The 18579-nt window shown below is 36.9% G+C and overlaps 1 protein-coding gene and 1 long non-coding RNA gene across 5 annotated transcripts in view; one reads left to right on the forward strand and one right to left on the reverse strand.

Annotated features, from left to right (window-relative positions):
* Positions 1-18159, reverse strand: part of alpha-Catr (alpha-catenin related) — a 61466-nt gene extending 43307 nt beyond the window's left edge. The window contains exons 1-2 of one of the 4 annotated variants that reach the window (XM_087410586.1): positions 17786-17906; positions 4-7322 (exon numbers count right to left, since the gene is read on the reverse strand). In XM_087410586.1, coding sequence (XP_087266712.1) covers positions 4-66 — 63 coding nt within the window. In that variant the 5' untranslated portion in view covers positions 67-7322; positions 17786-17906. Of the gene's footprint in view, positions 1-3; positions 9635-17785 lie in introns of those variants that run through there. The other 3 variants (XM_087410587.1, XM_011066841.2, XM_087410585.1) reach the window with 3 other exon arrangements.
* LOC105152520 (uncharacterized) overlaps positions 1-18579 on the forward strand; it is a 178936-nt gene that overhangs the window by 50354 nt on the left and 110003 nt on the right. The gene's annotated exons all lie outside the window — the stretch shown is intronic.

Consider the following 18579-nt stretch of genomic DNA (forward strand, 5'->3'; position numbering starts at 1 on the left):
TACCTGTCGTTCACCAGCCATGCCACCCTCGTACATGCTTCCTCGTCGGTAATACACCGCTGGCATACAAAATTTCAACGATACGGAACCACCGAAACCCCCGTCTCTAGTCTTAGCGCACTATAACAGTCTTTTTAATTTATCTTTAACTATATTTTCTATTCTTAAGATCGTTTATTATTATGCTTGTCACGATTGTTTTGTTCGGTTATATCTTCGCCTTCTTTTTGCTCCTCTCCTTAGTCATCGACTTTTCGTTCGGACTTTTCGTATGATCAAAATATACTATGAATCGTCAACGTCGTTAAGATATGTATGCTCTTCTCTTACATGTATAGAAATATTATTTTTCTCTCTTTTTTTTGCATCGGTGCAGGTGATCTCGTGTTCGTGATAACAAGTGATATTTTGGAACTTTTCGATATTCCGCCGTTCCTTAAGCTGCCTTTCTTGCGCGGCGCAACGTGACGGTGGCAACAAAAATAGACGCGCGTGCGACGGTCAAGTATGTGCAATATGTATTTATTTTATTTATATATATGTATATATATATATATATATCTATATATCTGTAGGAAGATCACTGGTTGTTTAGGCTGCTACTACAGGTCCAGAACTTGTCTCCAGGCAAGTGAGGTCGTCGTGTCGAGCCAAGCTTGCTCTTGCAAGTTCGTCGTCACCCTCTCGACGAGGTACATGACCCGTTGACGGCAAAGTGGATTATTGCTGATCCTCGCGTCCTTTCGTAATCTTTCTTTATTAGGCTCTGGTTTCGTCTTTTCGTTGAAAACGATCGTTTACGCGCTGTTTCGACGCTATGGGGTTCATCTCTCGAAGACGCCTTGGCGTCTCTGTTGAAAACTTGGGAGAGTCTCGAGAGTTTACTCCTCGGAATGGAGCTCCGGGAGCCGGCGTGTTCCAATAATCGTTATCCTCGTTCGTGTATTCGCACGCTGGATCGATCTTTTTCGCGAAGGTGTATCTGCGACGAAATCGAAGAATCTTCGGATCGGTGATCGTTTAGGCTGTACGAGGAATCTGCTCCCACGCGGATTGACGGCGCGCGTGATTGACGGTCAACGATGACGACGACCGTTCGTTGTTAAGGGTGTACGACTCGCTGCTGTCTCGCGTGCGCGCGTACACAGTGTGGGCGGACGACATGTGAGTCGCGCTGATGTGCGTATGCATCTGTACGCGATTTTCGGTGCTCCTTTTTTTGACGTTGTTTGACTAGCATGTACCTTGGCACGTATCTATCTGTGCGCGTATCGTTGATTGCGCGATTACCGATACATGTGTGTATGTGTGTGTGTGTGTGTGTGTGTGTGTGTGTGTGTGTGTGTGTGTGTGTGTGTGTGTATGGGTGTGCGCTTGTATATGTGTGGGTGTGTGTATTGATAAGATGTGTCAAGTTGTATTTTTTGTGTCTTTTTAGGAAAAATAAATGTGTATGTGTGTGTGTGAGTGGGTGTCACTTTTACGTGTGCGCACACTTAGGCACACGTGTCCGTACGCGAGTACGCGATGCCGTTTCGCAAGGGTGAGTGGTTGAACCGTAAGAGGAACATATATGTATACGTATATCTATACGTGAGAGCGAGTGACGTACGTAAGGGATGTACGCGTGTGTATGTGTGCGCGCGAGAACGACGGAGCGCGTGTCGGCTTCGAGAAACAGGTACTGGCCTGCCGAGTGCCTAGGGGAAGACTGGACTCGGAAGCAGCGACTCGGTGGCAGGATCCACGATAGCAGGGGAAACGACGAGTTGCGGCTGTGTGAACCGATCTCACTCTCGCACTAGTATTCCCACCCCGAATCCGCCTGTTATCCTCTCGCTCCCGCTCCCGCTCTCGCTCTCGCTCTCGCTCTTGGTCTACGTGAACGAACGAACGAACGAACGAACGGCTGGCTGCCGGGCACAGGCGCGCTGCTGCCTCTCTCCGCCGACCGAGAATCAATACGTCGGCAGCCCCGTACTTTCGCCCGCGAAATCTCAATTTTTCCGCTACGACGTCCGGCCGAGCAGTCTCATTTTCGATCTTAGTCATCCCCGAATCAGTGCGACACGCTCCTTTGACCTCGTGCGTAAACGGCAGCTGAGAATCACTCGGGGATCGGTTTTTTGCGGTTCGTTAAACCGCATGTTTTTGCATGCTCCGTGATGCATCGTCCAGGAGAATGCTCCCTTTTTGCCCCTCTACTAGCCTTGATACTTAAAAAGCGCGGGAGATCCTTGTTCCTAACGAGAGTTCGATAGGAATCGAAAGACCATGTCGACGGTCATTTTTTTACATCAACATGAATTTTTATTATAAAAGTTTGCGTTACAGAGGGAATAGTGAGAGAGGAAGAAAGAGAATAAGTCTATAGATTTATAGCGAATGAATGGTTTATATCTAATTGTTGATAAGAGATGTTTAAACGTTTATCACACAAGCATGGCTTTATTGATTTTTTATGTTTAATACGATTTCACATTATTGCCATATGTTATTATTATTACAATTCATTGAATAATCTTAATGAAATTGATATTTATTAATATCATATCAGTAAATAATACATATAACATGTAGAACGTTTTATTTTAAGCATTCAGTTCTTTTCATAGGTACTCGTAGATTACCATTGATGCATATGGAGATATTATAATTGCATACTTGGTGAATTTCTGCCACTACTCGGAAATATCGGAGATGTGGTTTTGGCATCAAAGTTCGCGTCGAGCGAACTCAAATTTCTAGTTCCATATTTATGTTGCATGCATGCCTTTTAATGTAGCTCTTGGATTTTCATGTTAGTTTTAACACATATGTTCGATACTATCGTCGACCGTGAAGTAGTTCGCTAGAGCGTTATAATAAGATTAACTTGGAGTCACTCGTGATTAAGGAAATTAGATAATCCTGCCATAATTAATGTCTTGTCTAGGGCTCTCACCTCGATGCAACAGTGTAACATGATTACGAATAACAGAACTATCGTCATTGGATACGTAAAATTTTCTGAATTAATACGTGACACCCTGAGTGTTTGATAGCATAATGAGAGGGAGAGAGAGAGAGAAAGGGGGGGGGAGTTTCGTAATTATTATTAGAGTGAAAAAAGAAAATGTGAATAACTATAAAACATTAATAATTTACAGGCATAATAGTTTTACTTTGTGATTAATGAGAAAGTCGATCGTGAAAGAACACTATCTTGACATTATTAATAACAAAATAATCCCTAATAAGGAGACATCAGGAAGAAAATATCACACATGAGGTATATTACCTAGGAGACGAAAAAAGATCTAAAAAGAGATAAGGAAGAGAATTGGATAGTAAGACAGGAAAAGACTTAACGAAATAGCCGAACGCAGGAACATCGCACAATGTGATCACATATATTTACGAGGCTTCACAATTCGGAAAATCATTTTTATCGGGTGGTTTCTATAAAAAAAGAAATTTTCGAAAAAGGAATCCAGAGAGCATGTGATAAAGATTATTTTTTTAAAACTAAGAAAAGTGAAAAGGAAATTTTGCTGGAACTAAGATACTGCTTCTGAATTTTTAAGTTCTAGCTAAGATACGTATATATGTATTTCTTACATGACATCGATAGAGTATCCATGTACGCGATGACATACAGTCGGAAGTACATAGGTACTCAACTAGTATGTATATTCTCTCGCCCTTCTGAGCAGTAAAGGATTTCTATCTCGCACGAAATGTTCGGCCATGATACGTCGTCAATATGGAATTCGTGATAGTTGAGCAACAAATATCTACAGCGATTACAAACTTGCTAAATATATTACGCGTGTTAGATAGTAATCGAAAGTACCATTTGAATGTATATGAAGAAATGAACCGTGTATTTCAAGTCAACGTTAATATCACGAATGTGATATAATATGTAATATAGTGTGTAATATAATAGTACAATATTATTATCTACTATATTCTCCGTATAAGCGAGATGGATGTTGTGCCTAATATCTTTCTTGAGAGAATGTATCAATGTGACAACGCAAGAGTAATGGAAATACGAGGTATGCTTGAGTGTAGGATAAAAGCAGCAGATTACAATGTAGAGGTAGAGGTAAAGCGCGCGCGACGGGAAGGTGCTTCTTAAATGATACACGCGAGAGTGGAAATTTCTATAGAGGATGTAGAGATCGCGTCCTGAAATTAATGCTCGAGACGTACATTTTAAACAACTTCCTTTTACGATATTATCAAGATACGGTGAGATAGAATGGAATAAATAAAATTGCACGATTGGATAGTTAATGTAATATTTATAATATATATGCTGTACCGAGGCAAGTTGCAGCGAATGCACATCTTATATTCATCTGCCGCAAATGGCTTCCAAAGTCTTTCACGTTTTCAATATCTAGGAACTATCTAATACTGTAATATACCGCGAAAACAGAATGAAGAATTTCATATAGTAGACTTAGTGCTCGTATTCGAATCGATTCCTCCTCGAATCTTCGAAATCGATACTCTTCGAAATACTTCAGCGACATGTCTTCGTCGTAGATTTCGGTAAATTAGCGTTCTTAGACGCTTACTTGCTTCTCCCTCGAGTTATTCTAAGTTTCATTTGAAGGTTTTCTATCGTCCTGACACAAAGTGTCAGGTTCTTGAGAACGAAGTTCGCGCGAGCACTCCGAGTCTTTTGTACTCACAACGAAAATGTTGTTCGAAGTTGGCAACAAAAACACAGTACAGATAAAAGCGAAAGGAAAGTGTATTTCTTCTTCAGAGAAGTGATAAAATATAAAAGACATGGCTACCAATGAAATTATCAACAAGTTGTAAGTAAATTGAATTTCTGAAATAAATCGGTATTGTGATTTCATAGAAGTCATTAACGATCATAATTCGCTAAATTCGTTTGTTCTTTGCGTATTCTTAATTTATTTTTGTGATAAAATTTTGTTCTTGATAAGTTTCTCAGGTTAATCGACAGAATTATAGAACTATAGAATTAGAGTCCGACCGAAATTTCGGTTTGATTTTGGATTCGGCCGAAATTAAGAGGAATTTCGGTGAATAAATCGAAATTATACAAGTTGCAACGCGTCGATAAGCGTTCAAAAAACAACTGTTCGATTTTCATTATTAACTCGTTGATTAAGCTTGAGACAATTTTTTGTACAAACTTTGATGTGATCCTAATAATAACTGTGATTTGATTTTTTTTTAAGTTGAGGCTGCAATATTATTATATTATTATAGTTAGATATTTTAATAGAATCTTGTTTTTCAAAAAGTATATTTTGTCATGATTTCTGAAAATCATACGGTCTCTGTAGAATTAATCTAAAAATGTCAATTTCGACTACGGCCGAAGAAATATGACTCTAGCTTCTCTCTCTCTCTCTCTCTCTCTCTCTCTCTCTCTCTCTCTCTCTCTATCTCTTTTAGTAAGATTTATTTAAGTTTCAATTTTGGTTTCGTTTTCGGCCGAAATTGAATGATAATATTCGTTTTCGGTTTCGGCCGAATGTTAAAATGTGGTTTCGGTCGGACTCTATATAGAACTATACATATATTTTATAGGCACCTAATATCTCATTACATTATGATATAGCAAAACATGATAAAATAATGCTATCGAAGAAACGCAGTTTTCCTATTTCTTTCCTGATTTTTAATAAATTGCCGTTTGGCGATATTCCAAGTTGGATAGATTCCAGATTACGAATTGGTTTTACGAGTTGGTTTTAAGAAAAAGTTGGTTTTTTGATATGATACATATGTAGAAATTTTATTCCATTTTAAGAGCTGATATCTGTTGAATTCTGAAATTTACTAAACTTATCTTAAAACCGTGATAAAGCCAGTCCGGTTTCCTGCATTGATCTGGAAGACTTTGCTTCGTTCGTTGAATGTGTTTCATTTTTTACGGATCTTCCATCTCCATATCAAATTCAGTAGATATTTTACGAAGATTCATAAAAAAAAAACCTGGAATCGCAACAGATTAGTCAGCGAATGAAAAACTTTGAGAAAAAATTCGAGATAATTGATCTAAATTTATTCTGGGTTTTAATATAGAAATAATGAACAATTTAAATTGTTTTTTGAAATTCCGAAAAAAATATGTGTGTGTGTGTGTGTGTGTGTGTGTATGTGTGGTACATCTGAAATACATTATGTTATTCTAACTAGAATATTATTTCTTTATTTTATAAGTTAATGTTAACTAGATTAAGATTTTTATAGAATTTTTACGAAAAAACAAAAAATTGCACATAAATGTTGAAATCGTGTCACTCTAAGCTTTGCGTTGGTAAGTTAGGATATACTTTTATTTATGGAGTTCTTTTACTCACTACAAGCATGTCAGATGCGGTATTTTATGTGCCGAAAGGAACATAACCCGTAACAAGTTACGATCGAAGGCTGCACTTTATGTCTGTCGCATACGAATAGTTGTCTAGGATATTAATGGAATGTCTCAGATGCTGTTGTTTTCTCGAATAATATACATTATACAATAACAAATTCAAATAAAAATTGTAATTTCATTCCCTAAGAAAGCTCAAATTCGTGAAAGGATTGAGGAAGTTGAATTTCTCGCGTATCCACATTTGTTTGTATAAATCCAAGTTAATGTAAGTTTGAAATGAAAATTATTATAGCAATGAAAAAACATCTAAACAGATTTCCGATTATTATCGGAACGAAGCTCTAATGTATACTTAAAGCTAAATTTAGATCAAGCAAACAAGCGTGAACAAGTATGAATGAACAACTTGTGTCAATGAATGCAAATAGCATCGTGCTATACAAAGCTATAGACGTACTGGCTCACACTTATTGAAACAAATTATTTGTTCACGTTTGCGCTTATTTGTTGATTTGAATCCGATTTAATGTGTGCACAAATATATTTATTACGGAGACTTGAGTAATTATAAATAATTACGTTTCATAGTTACGCTTGGCGTAACTACTGTGTAAAAATAATAACTATTGTTTCTTTAATATGTGGGCGTCGTCGTGTAGACGAAACTTTAAACATCATGCTTAGCCGACCATGTGAAGCCTCTACGGTAAAACAAACAGATAACAATACAATGTCGATACTTGCAAACTCGAAGAATAATATTGCTCTCTAGTGTTCTGCTCTATCATCACATAGAACAATCAATCAGTCGTTCACATCGCTAGCCATCTATGTATAATTCTAAGTGTAACACATCACATTTAAATAGCCGCAGGTACTTTCGACCCTGCCTATTAAAGACTTACCATCGATGAGCCCATTATACCTATGAAACTCAATTTCGTTTCTTCCGTCGAAGACGTGCCTAAAACATACATTCCCGTTCAGTGAGAAACATCAATCTCGCCCGGCCGCGCGCGCACTATATAGTCTTTGATTTTCACGGGCTAATTGTAAGTTTTTGAAACTTAAGAGCAATTTGAAACGTATTTGCGACATTTAGAAACATCTAGAGACATTCGAGGATATCCAAAGGAAAAGAAGGATACGTCCTCAAAAATCAGAACGTCTAGTCACCCTGTATCTTGCGGGAACGCGAGTCGCAGTCCTCCAGTTTTCCCTCCGTTGTGCGAGAAGAAGCTCGCCATCATCATTGAGATTATCGAGAGCAATCATACGCACTGATTCGCGTAGGCGAATATCGATTCGTGAGTACAATCTAACGTTCGAATATTATTCGGCCTCTCGTCTCATGACGGCGCGCAACGTTTGGCATATTATATCGGGTGGGCGTTGAGGCCTGAATACCAAATGGCGCGCTTCCATAACGCGCCAGAAACGAAACTAACCGACATAACTGCGCGGATAAAAGCTATCGGAAAAACGTGCGGGAGGTCTCGCCTCGCCTCGCCTCGCTTTCTTTGTCGACACGACCCACTTTGAGTCGAGTCCGGCATTTTTCTTGTTTGACATTTGCAATCGGCGCATCATCCGCGGCAGACTTTGTCACGTTCACCGTCAAGTGCATGCGATTCGCTTTTGTTGCACGCGGCTGGTAGTACGCGCTGAAAGTCACAGGTCGATGAATTGACTTACTTTTTAGATATAGGTTAAACGATGACGTCTCGAGAGTGGTAATGGCGGCAGTGACGGAAGCGACACCTATTATTGATGACTTTGCAGCTGACGTGTAATATCAGCTTTATAATTAATCTGTCAAATGATGATGTTGTTCCGTCTTTTAACATAAATTTGTTAGTATAGACTATGCTATTATCTGTACTGTGCATTTACAAAATAAGCACGAATGCGCGAAAGTGTCTTAAAATTGAAATAACAAAGTACAGTTAATCATTGTTTCTCTTGTCATGTACAGCGTATTTGCTTCTTTATTTTCGTCTCACTTTTCGTAGCACGTGACTCTGATATTGGTGAAATTCTCACGTTTTTCTCGGCAGCGCTTCACTTTTTATTTTTCGCAATTTCAATTTTATTTTGTTGCCATAAGTGAGTTGATTCTCTTTCTGTAGATATTATGTTTAATGTCTAAAGCGTTTTGCAAAATCATTTTGATTCAATACTCCCAAGGTAGAAATGCAGTTGTACATTTTTTTTTAAATTAATAATCAACAATCACGTGTGTATTTTGACTGAAGGACTGTTTTTTTTTAAATAAAATCTATTATATTTCTTATTTTAATTCAATTAACAATAATAATTAATAATATGAACTCTTTCTAAAAGTTTTTAATATAGGTATGTAAACTTTGAAGAGAAATGTACAAAATTAAATAAATTTCTCTTATTCATTTATTACAAGAACAAAATTCGATAATAAATTTAAGAGTTAAGGCTCTTGGGATAATTTATGTAGTTGTTATTCAGAATGCGATCTAGAGAAATTTCATTTTGTTGGTCATTTTGCTCTTTTTTCCAAACTTTAATTCAAATATCTTTATAGTTGTTCCTTTAAATAACCACACAATTTTTCGACACAACACAAATTATCTATGTATGTGTATATTGTATTCATCTATTATACGTTAGCTTCGACGTCAAAAGAATATCAAATTCAACTTTGCATATAAGATAATTTCGCAAACTTCCTTTTTTTATTCAGCATTGGGATTAAATTACTTTTTATTATTGGAGGATTGTGAAACATATTGCTGTACTACGAGCAATAAAAGAAAATGTTAAATTTTAAAGATACGCTGTTATTAATTTTTTTTTTAAATAATTTTTCTTTTTGTTTCTCTCTCTCTCTCTTTCTCTCTCTCTCTCTCTTTTCTCTCCCTAGTTGCATGATAAATAGAAATATAACAAAGAAAAGAATAATTATTTCATATATGATATATATTTTTTCGTTGTTTATTATTCCCATTAAATTCTTTACATATTCTCTGTATGAACATTTTCACTCAGCAGCGTAAACTAATTTTCCTTTACGAAGTTTTCTCTTTAAGTACGTAGTAAAATTGTATATTTAATAATTTAATTTAATTTAATAGTATGAATGCAACTCTTGAGTCTAAAGTATCGCGTAGTTTTATATATTATCTACGGTATAATATCCAGAAATGCACGAAAAGAGAATGAGAGAGAGAGAGAGAGAGAGAGAGAGAGAGAGAGAGAGAGAGAGAGAGAGAGAGAGAGAGAGAGAGAGAGAGAGAGAGAGAGAGAGAGAGAGAGAGAGAGAGAGAGAGAGAGAGAGAGAGAGAGAGAGAGAGAGAGAGAGAGAGAGAGAGAGAGAGAGAGAGAGAGAGAGAGAGAGAGAGAGAGAGAGAGAGAGAGAGAGAGAGAGAGAGAGAGAGAGAGAGAGAGAGAGAGAGAGAGAGAGAGAGAGAGAGAGAGAGAGAGAGAGAGAGAGAGAGAGAGAGAGAGAGAGAGAGAGAGAGAGAGAGAGAGAGAGAGAGAGAGAGAGAGAGAGAGAGAGAGATAAAATATATGTGAAGGAAGAGAAGAAACAGAGAGATAGAGAAAGAAAGAGAATATTCCTGAAAGCGCTAATTATGTGAATAGAAGGTCAAAGGGCAAACCATATATCGTGCAAAGCAAGATATTACTGCATCGGCGTATTACTATCATCTTTACACTAATGACAATGAATTATTACATTTGTTAATCAATGTATCGCATTTGTACGAGATACTTTATATTATTTTTATTGATATTTTTTACAAAAATTCAAATATATATATTTTGATTTATATACTTATACCTTCAAAAATTTATACTTTGAGGCTTTCTCGCCTTTTTTTAATTTTTTGCTACAATTAGTTAAAAAATGAAGAATTTCACGTATCAATTTTTATAGTGTTTTTCATTGGAAGAACTGATGCGCATTCAGTGTACATTAAAGCTGTTGTAAACTATTCTAATATAAATATAAAAGTGAGATATTTCAATTGAGAAAATATTCAATGTGTATCAAATAGCATGATAAAATGTATTGAATATTTTGCGGTTTAATTCATTTTTATATTTTTATTAAACGTACATCTTTACGTCGATGTACAACGGTTTTAAAGTGCACTAAGTCCGCACTAGTTTTGCCAATGAAAAACGCTATTAGTGAATTTAAACTTCGGCATTTTTTTTATTGATTACTTAAATCAATGCATTTTCTTTTTATTTGTCAATAAAAGCTTTAATTTGGTGTAACACAATTGGTATTTATGTTGTAATGTTGAATTATAGTCTTAAATAAACATACCGAAATATGTATATAAGTTTGTATTAATAACATAATTTTTCCGCGTTGCACAAGAAAAAAAATACTGGAACACAAATACAACTGCACATAATTTTGATTAGTACTGAATGACAATTGAATATATCCGAATTTTATGGATTCTGCGCATCAATTATTTTTCTACACCATATATATATATATATACAGTTCGGTTTTGTCCAAATCCTTTAACGCTAGTTACATATTTGTCCTTCCAATCATTTACGGTCTCATATTATGGATTCGTGTCCACGCTTTTATTCTTTCTTTCACACGACTATAATAAAATGAACTCTGTACAATGCAAAGACAGAGAGATTGCAATGATGCTTTTATTGAACAGTCTCTTTGCGCTTGAAGACCAAGAGAAAATCATAGTTGAAATTTCCGACAAAATGGCTGTCTTCCATATCACTTTCTGTCATTAGCTATTGTGAATTCTCGCTAGTTATGTATCTTAAAGGTGTTTTATACATTCTATACTCTTCCTACTTTTTATTACATTGAAGCGAAAGATAATTTTTCAATGAAAAGTTTTTAATAAGATTTTCAATGCGTATACGTATGTAGTCGAATATATTACAAAATATAATATATTATAATCTTTAAAACGAAAATTGAAAATTCCGGAAACTCAGATTTAATCTTTTAATTTGTAATAATCCATATGTACATTACTTATTATTGAAAATATAATTAGACTCAAAATATCGTGATATTAACGCTGATAGCCAGACGATCGGATTTTTTATGCGAGCCTTTCAGAGTTGAATAATTTTCAATGGAATTATTGGACGACTGACAGCGATTGATACATAATAGTTAATATCGGTTAGTTCTTATTAAAAGTTTTTCTAATAATAGGAAAGACTTAAATGATGCATACCGATCAAATGACGTTTTGTATCATAAGGATTGACGATTTTCTTATCTTATCTCGAAGGTACTGATTAAATAGGCCGACAGTCAATATTATAGTAGAAAGCTCTGTGTTTGATCTATCTTTAAATAAGAAATGTCATTGTTGTATATGACGCGTTTATTGCGCTTTGGCGAATATCGCTTGAGGATGTAAGTAGTAATCGCGAACTCGGATAAAAATTCATTTACTCATTGTATTAAAAAGCAGAAAATGAGTAAAAGTGAAAATACGCCATGCATGAGAATTATATTCGAGTAATGAAGAAAAATTCATTGAGTGCCAGCGAACTGTGACTGTTTTCATTGTCAGTACGTATTGTTCACTTGTCTACTTTATTATTTTGACTAAAGGAGTTATAGTGTTAACAATGAAGCACAAGCAGTTGCACTCTCCCGTTATCGCATCACAATTAGACAATTTGTTCATTTTGTCAAATTGTCTTCTTTAAAATATTTTTCAAACAGGATAGAATATAATTTAATCCTCACTGTGTATACATTTTTTTTATCCATTAAGTGTACATGGGCGTCATTCATATTCGGCGTATTTTTTTTTAATGGATTAAGTGATTTAAAAAATATTAAAAAATTCATGTAGTTTCCTTTTTAAATGAAAGATTTATACATAGTTTAACAAATCTATTTGTTTTTTAAAAATATTTTATTTTTGCAAATATGTAAACACAAATGTGAGTAGTGGTAGTGGTGTGTTCAAAAATTTCTAACTTTTGATCAAGTCAATGAAATTTAATAAATACTTTTAAAAAAGGAAAATAAGTTCAAAGTTCATATTTAAAAAAAATATATGCCAACAAATTTTTTTTATTTAAATGTTTACGTTCGGGACATAAAGTCTTACAATTTCGAAACTTATAAAAATAAGCGTTTCTATGAAAAATTGAACATTTAATAACTTTTTAAAAAAACATTCTTTACTTAAAATCTGTAATCTCACACACTTTTTCGTTAATAAAAAAATACGGGATGACATTGTAAAAGAACGAAGAAATCATTCACTTACAGTCATCTCTTCTGCAGAGAGCGGTTTGACAATTTTATTCTAAGATAACACTGAATAACAATTTTTTCGTTATATATGTGTGCGCGCGCGTGTTTTACTTATAAAAATAGTCAAGAAACGTAAAAAAAAAAAATTTTTCTTTTTTGTACAAATATGAATGTATGACGGGGGTCATTTGTGTCCTCACTCGATTTTGAATATCCGCTGTTCAGCGAGAAAATGATGTCCACTGCTCGACTTTCAGGAGTATCTTTCTCTAATCCACAAGTTTTTTTAGCAGAACGGCGCATCTATACTTCACTTACTTTTAAAATATTCAGAACTATAAAAATCACCTGACACAAATGATCTCCGTATACATGGTGAGGGTTAATATAAAGTTCTTGTAACCTACAAGATTTAGGTCCAATTGCAGCAAACTCACTTGTGCTCTCGTTTTAAAGCCAAAAAGAGACAGAAAGAGTTTTAAACCTTACTTAAAATCAAAGTGACGTTGATGCAATCGGGCCTTAATAATTTGCTATAATATTTTTTTCAACTTTCTTATACTTATAGCGTTTTTCACTGGCAGAACTGGTGCGCATTCAGTGCATATTAAAGATGTTGTACACCAACTTGTATATAACAATGTATATTTTATCAAATATCACAATAAACTGTATTGAAGATTTCGCGGTAATTCGTTTCTATTTATATTTTTATTAAATGTACATTTTTACGTCGATTTGTGTACAACAGCTTTAATGTGCACTGAGTGCACATCAACTCTGCCAGTGAAAGACACTATTAAATGGTTGTGGTCACGCTCGCAATAATACAGAGTACAATTAGAGAGAAAATGATATCACGATAATCTAAAACGTTTTATGAGAGATCGATAACTTATACCTCACTTAATTTCGCAAAATGTTAGTTCAATAGTACTTAAAATAATTACTTATTGTCTTGCCATCAATCATTCAAGCTCAGAAAAGAAATTCGAAAAATTCAATAACTTGCACAAAATCCCTGAAATGAAGAAGTTAAATAGCATTTGTGTAATTGTCATTCCCTTTCTACGTCCGCAGCTAACAGTCAGTAACGTGCTAGTAAGGGTCAGTTTGAGATTAAATTGAAAGTCGAAGTTAATTAAAATGTCCAAGAATGACATTCTCGAGGAAGTCTTCGTGGACGATGGTTTGCCCTCCATTCACTATTATCATTTCGATTGGTAATGGTTGTATACTTCCGTTGGATATATCTAACGTGGTTAAGACATTCGTAGCGCAACTAAGTTAGAATGGCAATTTCGTAAGTAATACAAACGCGAATGAATATAAATAAAACGAATAGAAATTAGTAATTCTGGCTAGCATACAAGATAAATATTTTCAGCACTCTCTTATTACACGTGATGTTTGAAATATGATTTAGTTGTCTTTGGGCAACAGCTAATGATTCTTTTTTTGCGTGAAACATGTGTTATTGCTGCAACGGTGGTAATAGTGGCCAAATTATCTTTACTCCATTTTGTGATATACATATGCATATTCATAATTCTTGCATATTTATAATTCTTGTTAGTGTGATATAACAAGCTTTTACTTGTATTAATTAGCATTTTATTATACAAAAACAGTTTCGTTTATATTCGTTAAAAGAATTTTTTAATAATCACTCCATTATCTTAACTGATACACGATATTAACAATAAAATATAACAATATCAGTTAAGATAATGGAGTGATTATTAAAAAATTCTTTTAACGAATACAAACGAAACTGTTCCAACATCTTTCAATAGAGTTTTTTAAACTTTTACTTATTTATACTAGTTTACATAAATTTAGAGAATACCCGTATTCCAAGAAATTTTCTTTTAAAATCATAAAATAATATCAAGAGGCGATTTTTAAAAACTCAAAAGTTACTAAACTCTTTCAGTTTCAAACATTTTCTAGAAGATTCAGAGCACAGTTACCAAAGTACAATTATTTCTCCATCCGAAAACAATATACAATTAACGTTCCATATGCAGGAGGCCGCGATCGAAATATGCGAGATACGCAGGTGTTCAAGATAGTGGTGACAGTCAATAGAAAATCTGACGAAACGAAATCGTGACGGAAATCGGCAAGAAAGCTCTGCTCGAAGCCCTAAAGGCTAAAAGCGAAATAGCAGTAAGGGTGAAAAAGTAGAAGAAAGGTGATAACGCAAGAAGAGGCGAATACACGAGAGAAGAAATGACGACGGAGATAAGTATGCGCGGGGGCAGCTAGACGGAGCTCTAACAAGTGGCTGCAGCTCGTAACGATCGCCCTCTGTGCCATGCACCAGCCAATCCACTCGTCCTGCACGCCCTTCTAACCCGAGGAGTTTAACCAACACATACACACGTGCAAACACACTCCGGGCCTGTGTGCATGTACGCGTACTCTGCTACATCGCCAGAAATATCGATAAACACGACACGAAGGTCGGCCACGAGCGGTGATCGGCACCCCTCTTTCATTCTCGAAATAACCTTCGTCTATTTCCTTTCTGTTCTTCTTTTTGTTCTAGTCTTGCTGCCGCGCATTCTCATTTTATAGATGATAATTACCGCGTCAGTCGATTCGATCGATATCGGTGTTTGCGGAACTATCGACTCCTTATCATCCATCATCCGCCGTTTCTTTTTAACCTTTCTCTTAATAGCGATATCTTTTATGATTTATTGTTAAATTAATTACAACGAAAGAAGGAAAAGGATATATTCGAATCTATCTGCCTTTTTGATTGTTCGGTTTATTTTATTTCATTCTAACGGAATAACGATTCCTTTTTTGAAGAATCGAGCTCAATCGGATTATTTCTTGCACGCGAGACGCGCACTCAACAGCAGGAATCGGTCGACGTAATCTCTTTTTTAGGTACGGCTAGTTTTAACGAAAGCGTAAATTAAATTGCTTTCTGTTTCATTTGACGAGATTAATCGTAGATTGGGTGGTGTGATTTTTCAAGTTCTTCGAAGAGAGAACTCATTGTTATATAGATAGGTTCGTTATTGAAGTAGACAGTGATTGAAGATATTTCGAGTTTTCCTTTGAAGCACAATTGTAAAATCTTTTTAAGAGATCTTTTCAAACATATCTATATATATTTTTTAAATTGATAAAGTTTCTTTTTGTCTCTCTGTAGAGTACATTATGATCATTGTGAAATTTGACATTCGATGATGCAGTTAATTTCAGTTAAACATGCTAATGACATATGTATGTATATTACGTTAATGATAATTCGCATATATTATCATTTTAATCATAATTTGCTGCGACGAGTTTTATTGGATATATGAGATGATGAAATAGTTTTCGATATAGCGTGCACGAAGCGAAATACACGTTGTTTAATTGAACGTGTTCATGATTTCGATATTTGACTTACATTAGTGAACCATGTGTACGTACATATACATTATGTGCATAAATTATGAACGCAAGTGCAATCTACTGCATGCGGTGCATTTATAGTTGTGCATTTATAGTTGTTTTATTGAGAAAATCTCAAACAGAATAATAATTTTGACCATGTACTGGTAGTACAAAACAAGTATCAATTTACATTTATATATCTGCGCACAAACAATCCTAAATATTTCGAAACAGAACATTCGTATGTAAATTCACTTTAGTTTTTAATTAATTGAATTTCTTCGAAGACACAAAAGAGACGTTTCTAACTTTTATTTTAACTTTGCACGTTGCATACGTTTCTCGCATAAATTTCCTCAATCGTGACGTCGTAGAAAAAAAAGAACGGAGCAGAGCGATTTATTCTTCGCGGGCGGTCATTTAAAGGCCTTTGACCCGTGAACTGCAGATCTGTGTGTACATGGCTCGCGTGCGTGCATCGCGCACGTGCCGGTGATTATGCAACGGCAACGAGGGTGCAGCGTAAATTCAAGGAATTCCACGAAGACGCCGGTATCGGCGTCGACAAGCGGTAAGGTGAGCGTGCGCCACAACAGCTGAAGTGAGCAACGCGGAAGAAAAAGACAAGTGCAGAAAGTGCGAGGCAGACGGACGTAGCGGAAGAGGGAGGGGGAGGGGGAGGGGGAGGAAAGAGAGGGCGAAAGAGAGGAGAAGAAAATGACAAAGATAGTGGACCACCGAAATATCCGTTACTCTGTATGCACCATGCGCCTCGTGACAAGTTGCACGTATTCGACACATGTTCTCTGTCTCTGTCTCTGTCTCTGACATTAGAGATGTCAAATTCCATGAAATAATGTTCTTACGTCTCGAATGCGCTTACTATAGCTCCGTACTGGTACCATCGTTGGAATTATTAGCGGTAATTATTTAAGGTTACTCTATTCGAAGATAAAAATGATTCACAAAAATTTTTACTATGTCGAACACGCGGACTAAAAGCGTGGAAATCGCGCTATTTCTAGAGTGGCGTCAGCGGACCGCGAGACGTCTTATATATCACCGTCTTATAAGTTGTTTCCTCGAGCTCACTCATTTTCAACAATTCCCGAATTCACTGCTCGATCTTTCTCGTATCACGGTGCACGCGTACCCATTTCGATGCCTTGCTCTTGCGTTTTTCGTCATGCGGCGCTGTGCGTCGCGACCTCCCCGGCACGTCGCGTCGCGGCGCGTCGCGTCGCGGCGCCGTTGCGCCGTATGCACGTCCACGCACTCAACATCTCGTAGTGTTCGTTCGCTCGATTCTACGACGAGCGTATCGGATCGCGTATATAAATCATATATGCTTTTGCAAGCGTGATCGGAGTAGCGAGATAGAATGACTTGGGAGTGACTCCGAGGATTGAGAAATTATCTCAATCTGTTAGGGATCGAATACGAGACGTAACGAGATGTAACGAGACGCGGGGGTGCCGGATACGCGAAGCGTCATACGAGAGGAATAAAGACCGAGAATGAGCGCGAGGCAGATGGAGTTTGCGACGAAAGAGAAAGAAGGATAGTCTACGGCGATAGAAGAGCAGGGGGGGGGGAAGAGGAAGAGAAACAGAGAGAGAGAGAGAAAGAGAGAAAGAGAGGCAGAGGGCGAGAGGGCGAGAGGGATGCAGGCAGAAAGAGACAGATGGGAAAGAGACGGCGCGCCGCCGGTGCGAACGAAAACTCTGGTTGCCGCATTATCACGCGGAAACACATCTTACCTGTTTCACTAGTGGGAGTAGTGTCTGTTCTATGCTACGGGTCTTAATCTCTAGGGTGGCTGGGTCTACGGGGTCGGGTGTCGCCATGATTCGAACACAACTCCGTGCTCCGTAGACTCGAGCCGAGGCGAGAGGGTTCGTTGCACCCCTCCTACCCCCGCCCGCGTGCCCGGCACGACTGCAACCCTTGCCCCCGCTGCCGTCGCTGACAGCCACCAGACACCCTCCTACCTGCGGACCAACCAATGGTCTTCGAGCCCCGTGCTCGAGCCGGCAATGACGAGGGCGACGTCGCGCGACGACGACGGCGACGCCGACGCAACTACTGCCGTCGACGCCGGACGCCGCGCCGGTGCGCTGGGCTTAAACGTCGCGACGCCACAACTCCCAGCCATCTCTTGGTTCCTCGCGTAACACTCTTGTCTCTTCGCTCTTGTCATTCGCCGATGCTGCCGTTGACGGCCGCCAGTAATTTCGAGTTACGCCAAAGTCGTAGGATATTCTTCAACCCCTGAGCTTCCGAAAGTGGAAAAGAGAGAACCTATGAATAACGTGTCAAATTAATCGATAATGCATTAAGCGAGATTCTATGCGAGTCGCAGTTTACTTTAATATTTATCGTGATATATATAATAATAAACTTACCACACAAATTTTCACGTCAGGGATTGACAACTCACTTATACTGTTGAATTAATTAATTTATATTTACGTACGAACTAAGTTAATTTAAAAAATAAAAAGAAAGAAAAATAAAAACTCCCCAAGGATGATTCATGGAATAAGCTTCTCTT

Source organism: Acromyrmex echinatior, chromosome 10, assembly GCF_024713525.1.
Source record: "Acromyrmex echinatior isolate Ae372 chromosome 10, ASM2471352v2, whole genome shotgun sequence".
Taxonomy (NCBI): domain Eukaryota; kingdom Metazoa; phylum Arthropoda; class Insecta; order Hymenoptera; family Formicidae; genus Acromyrmex; species Acromyrmex echinatior.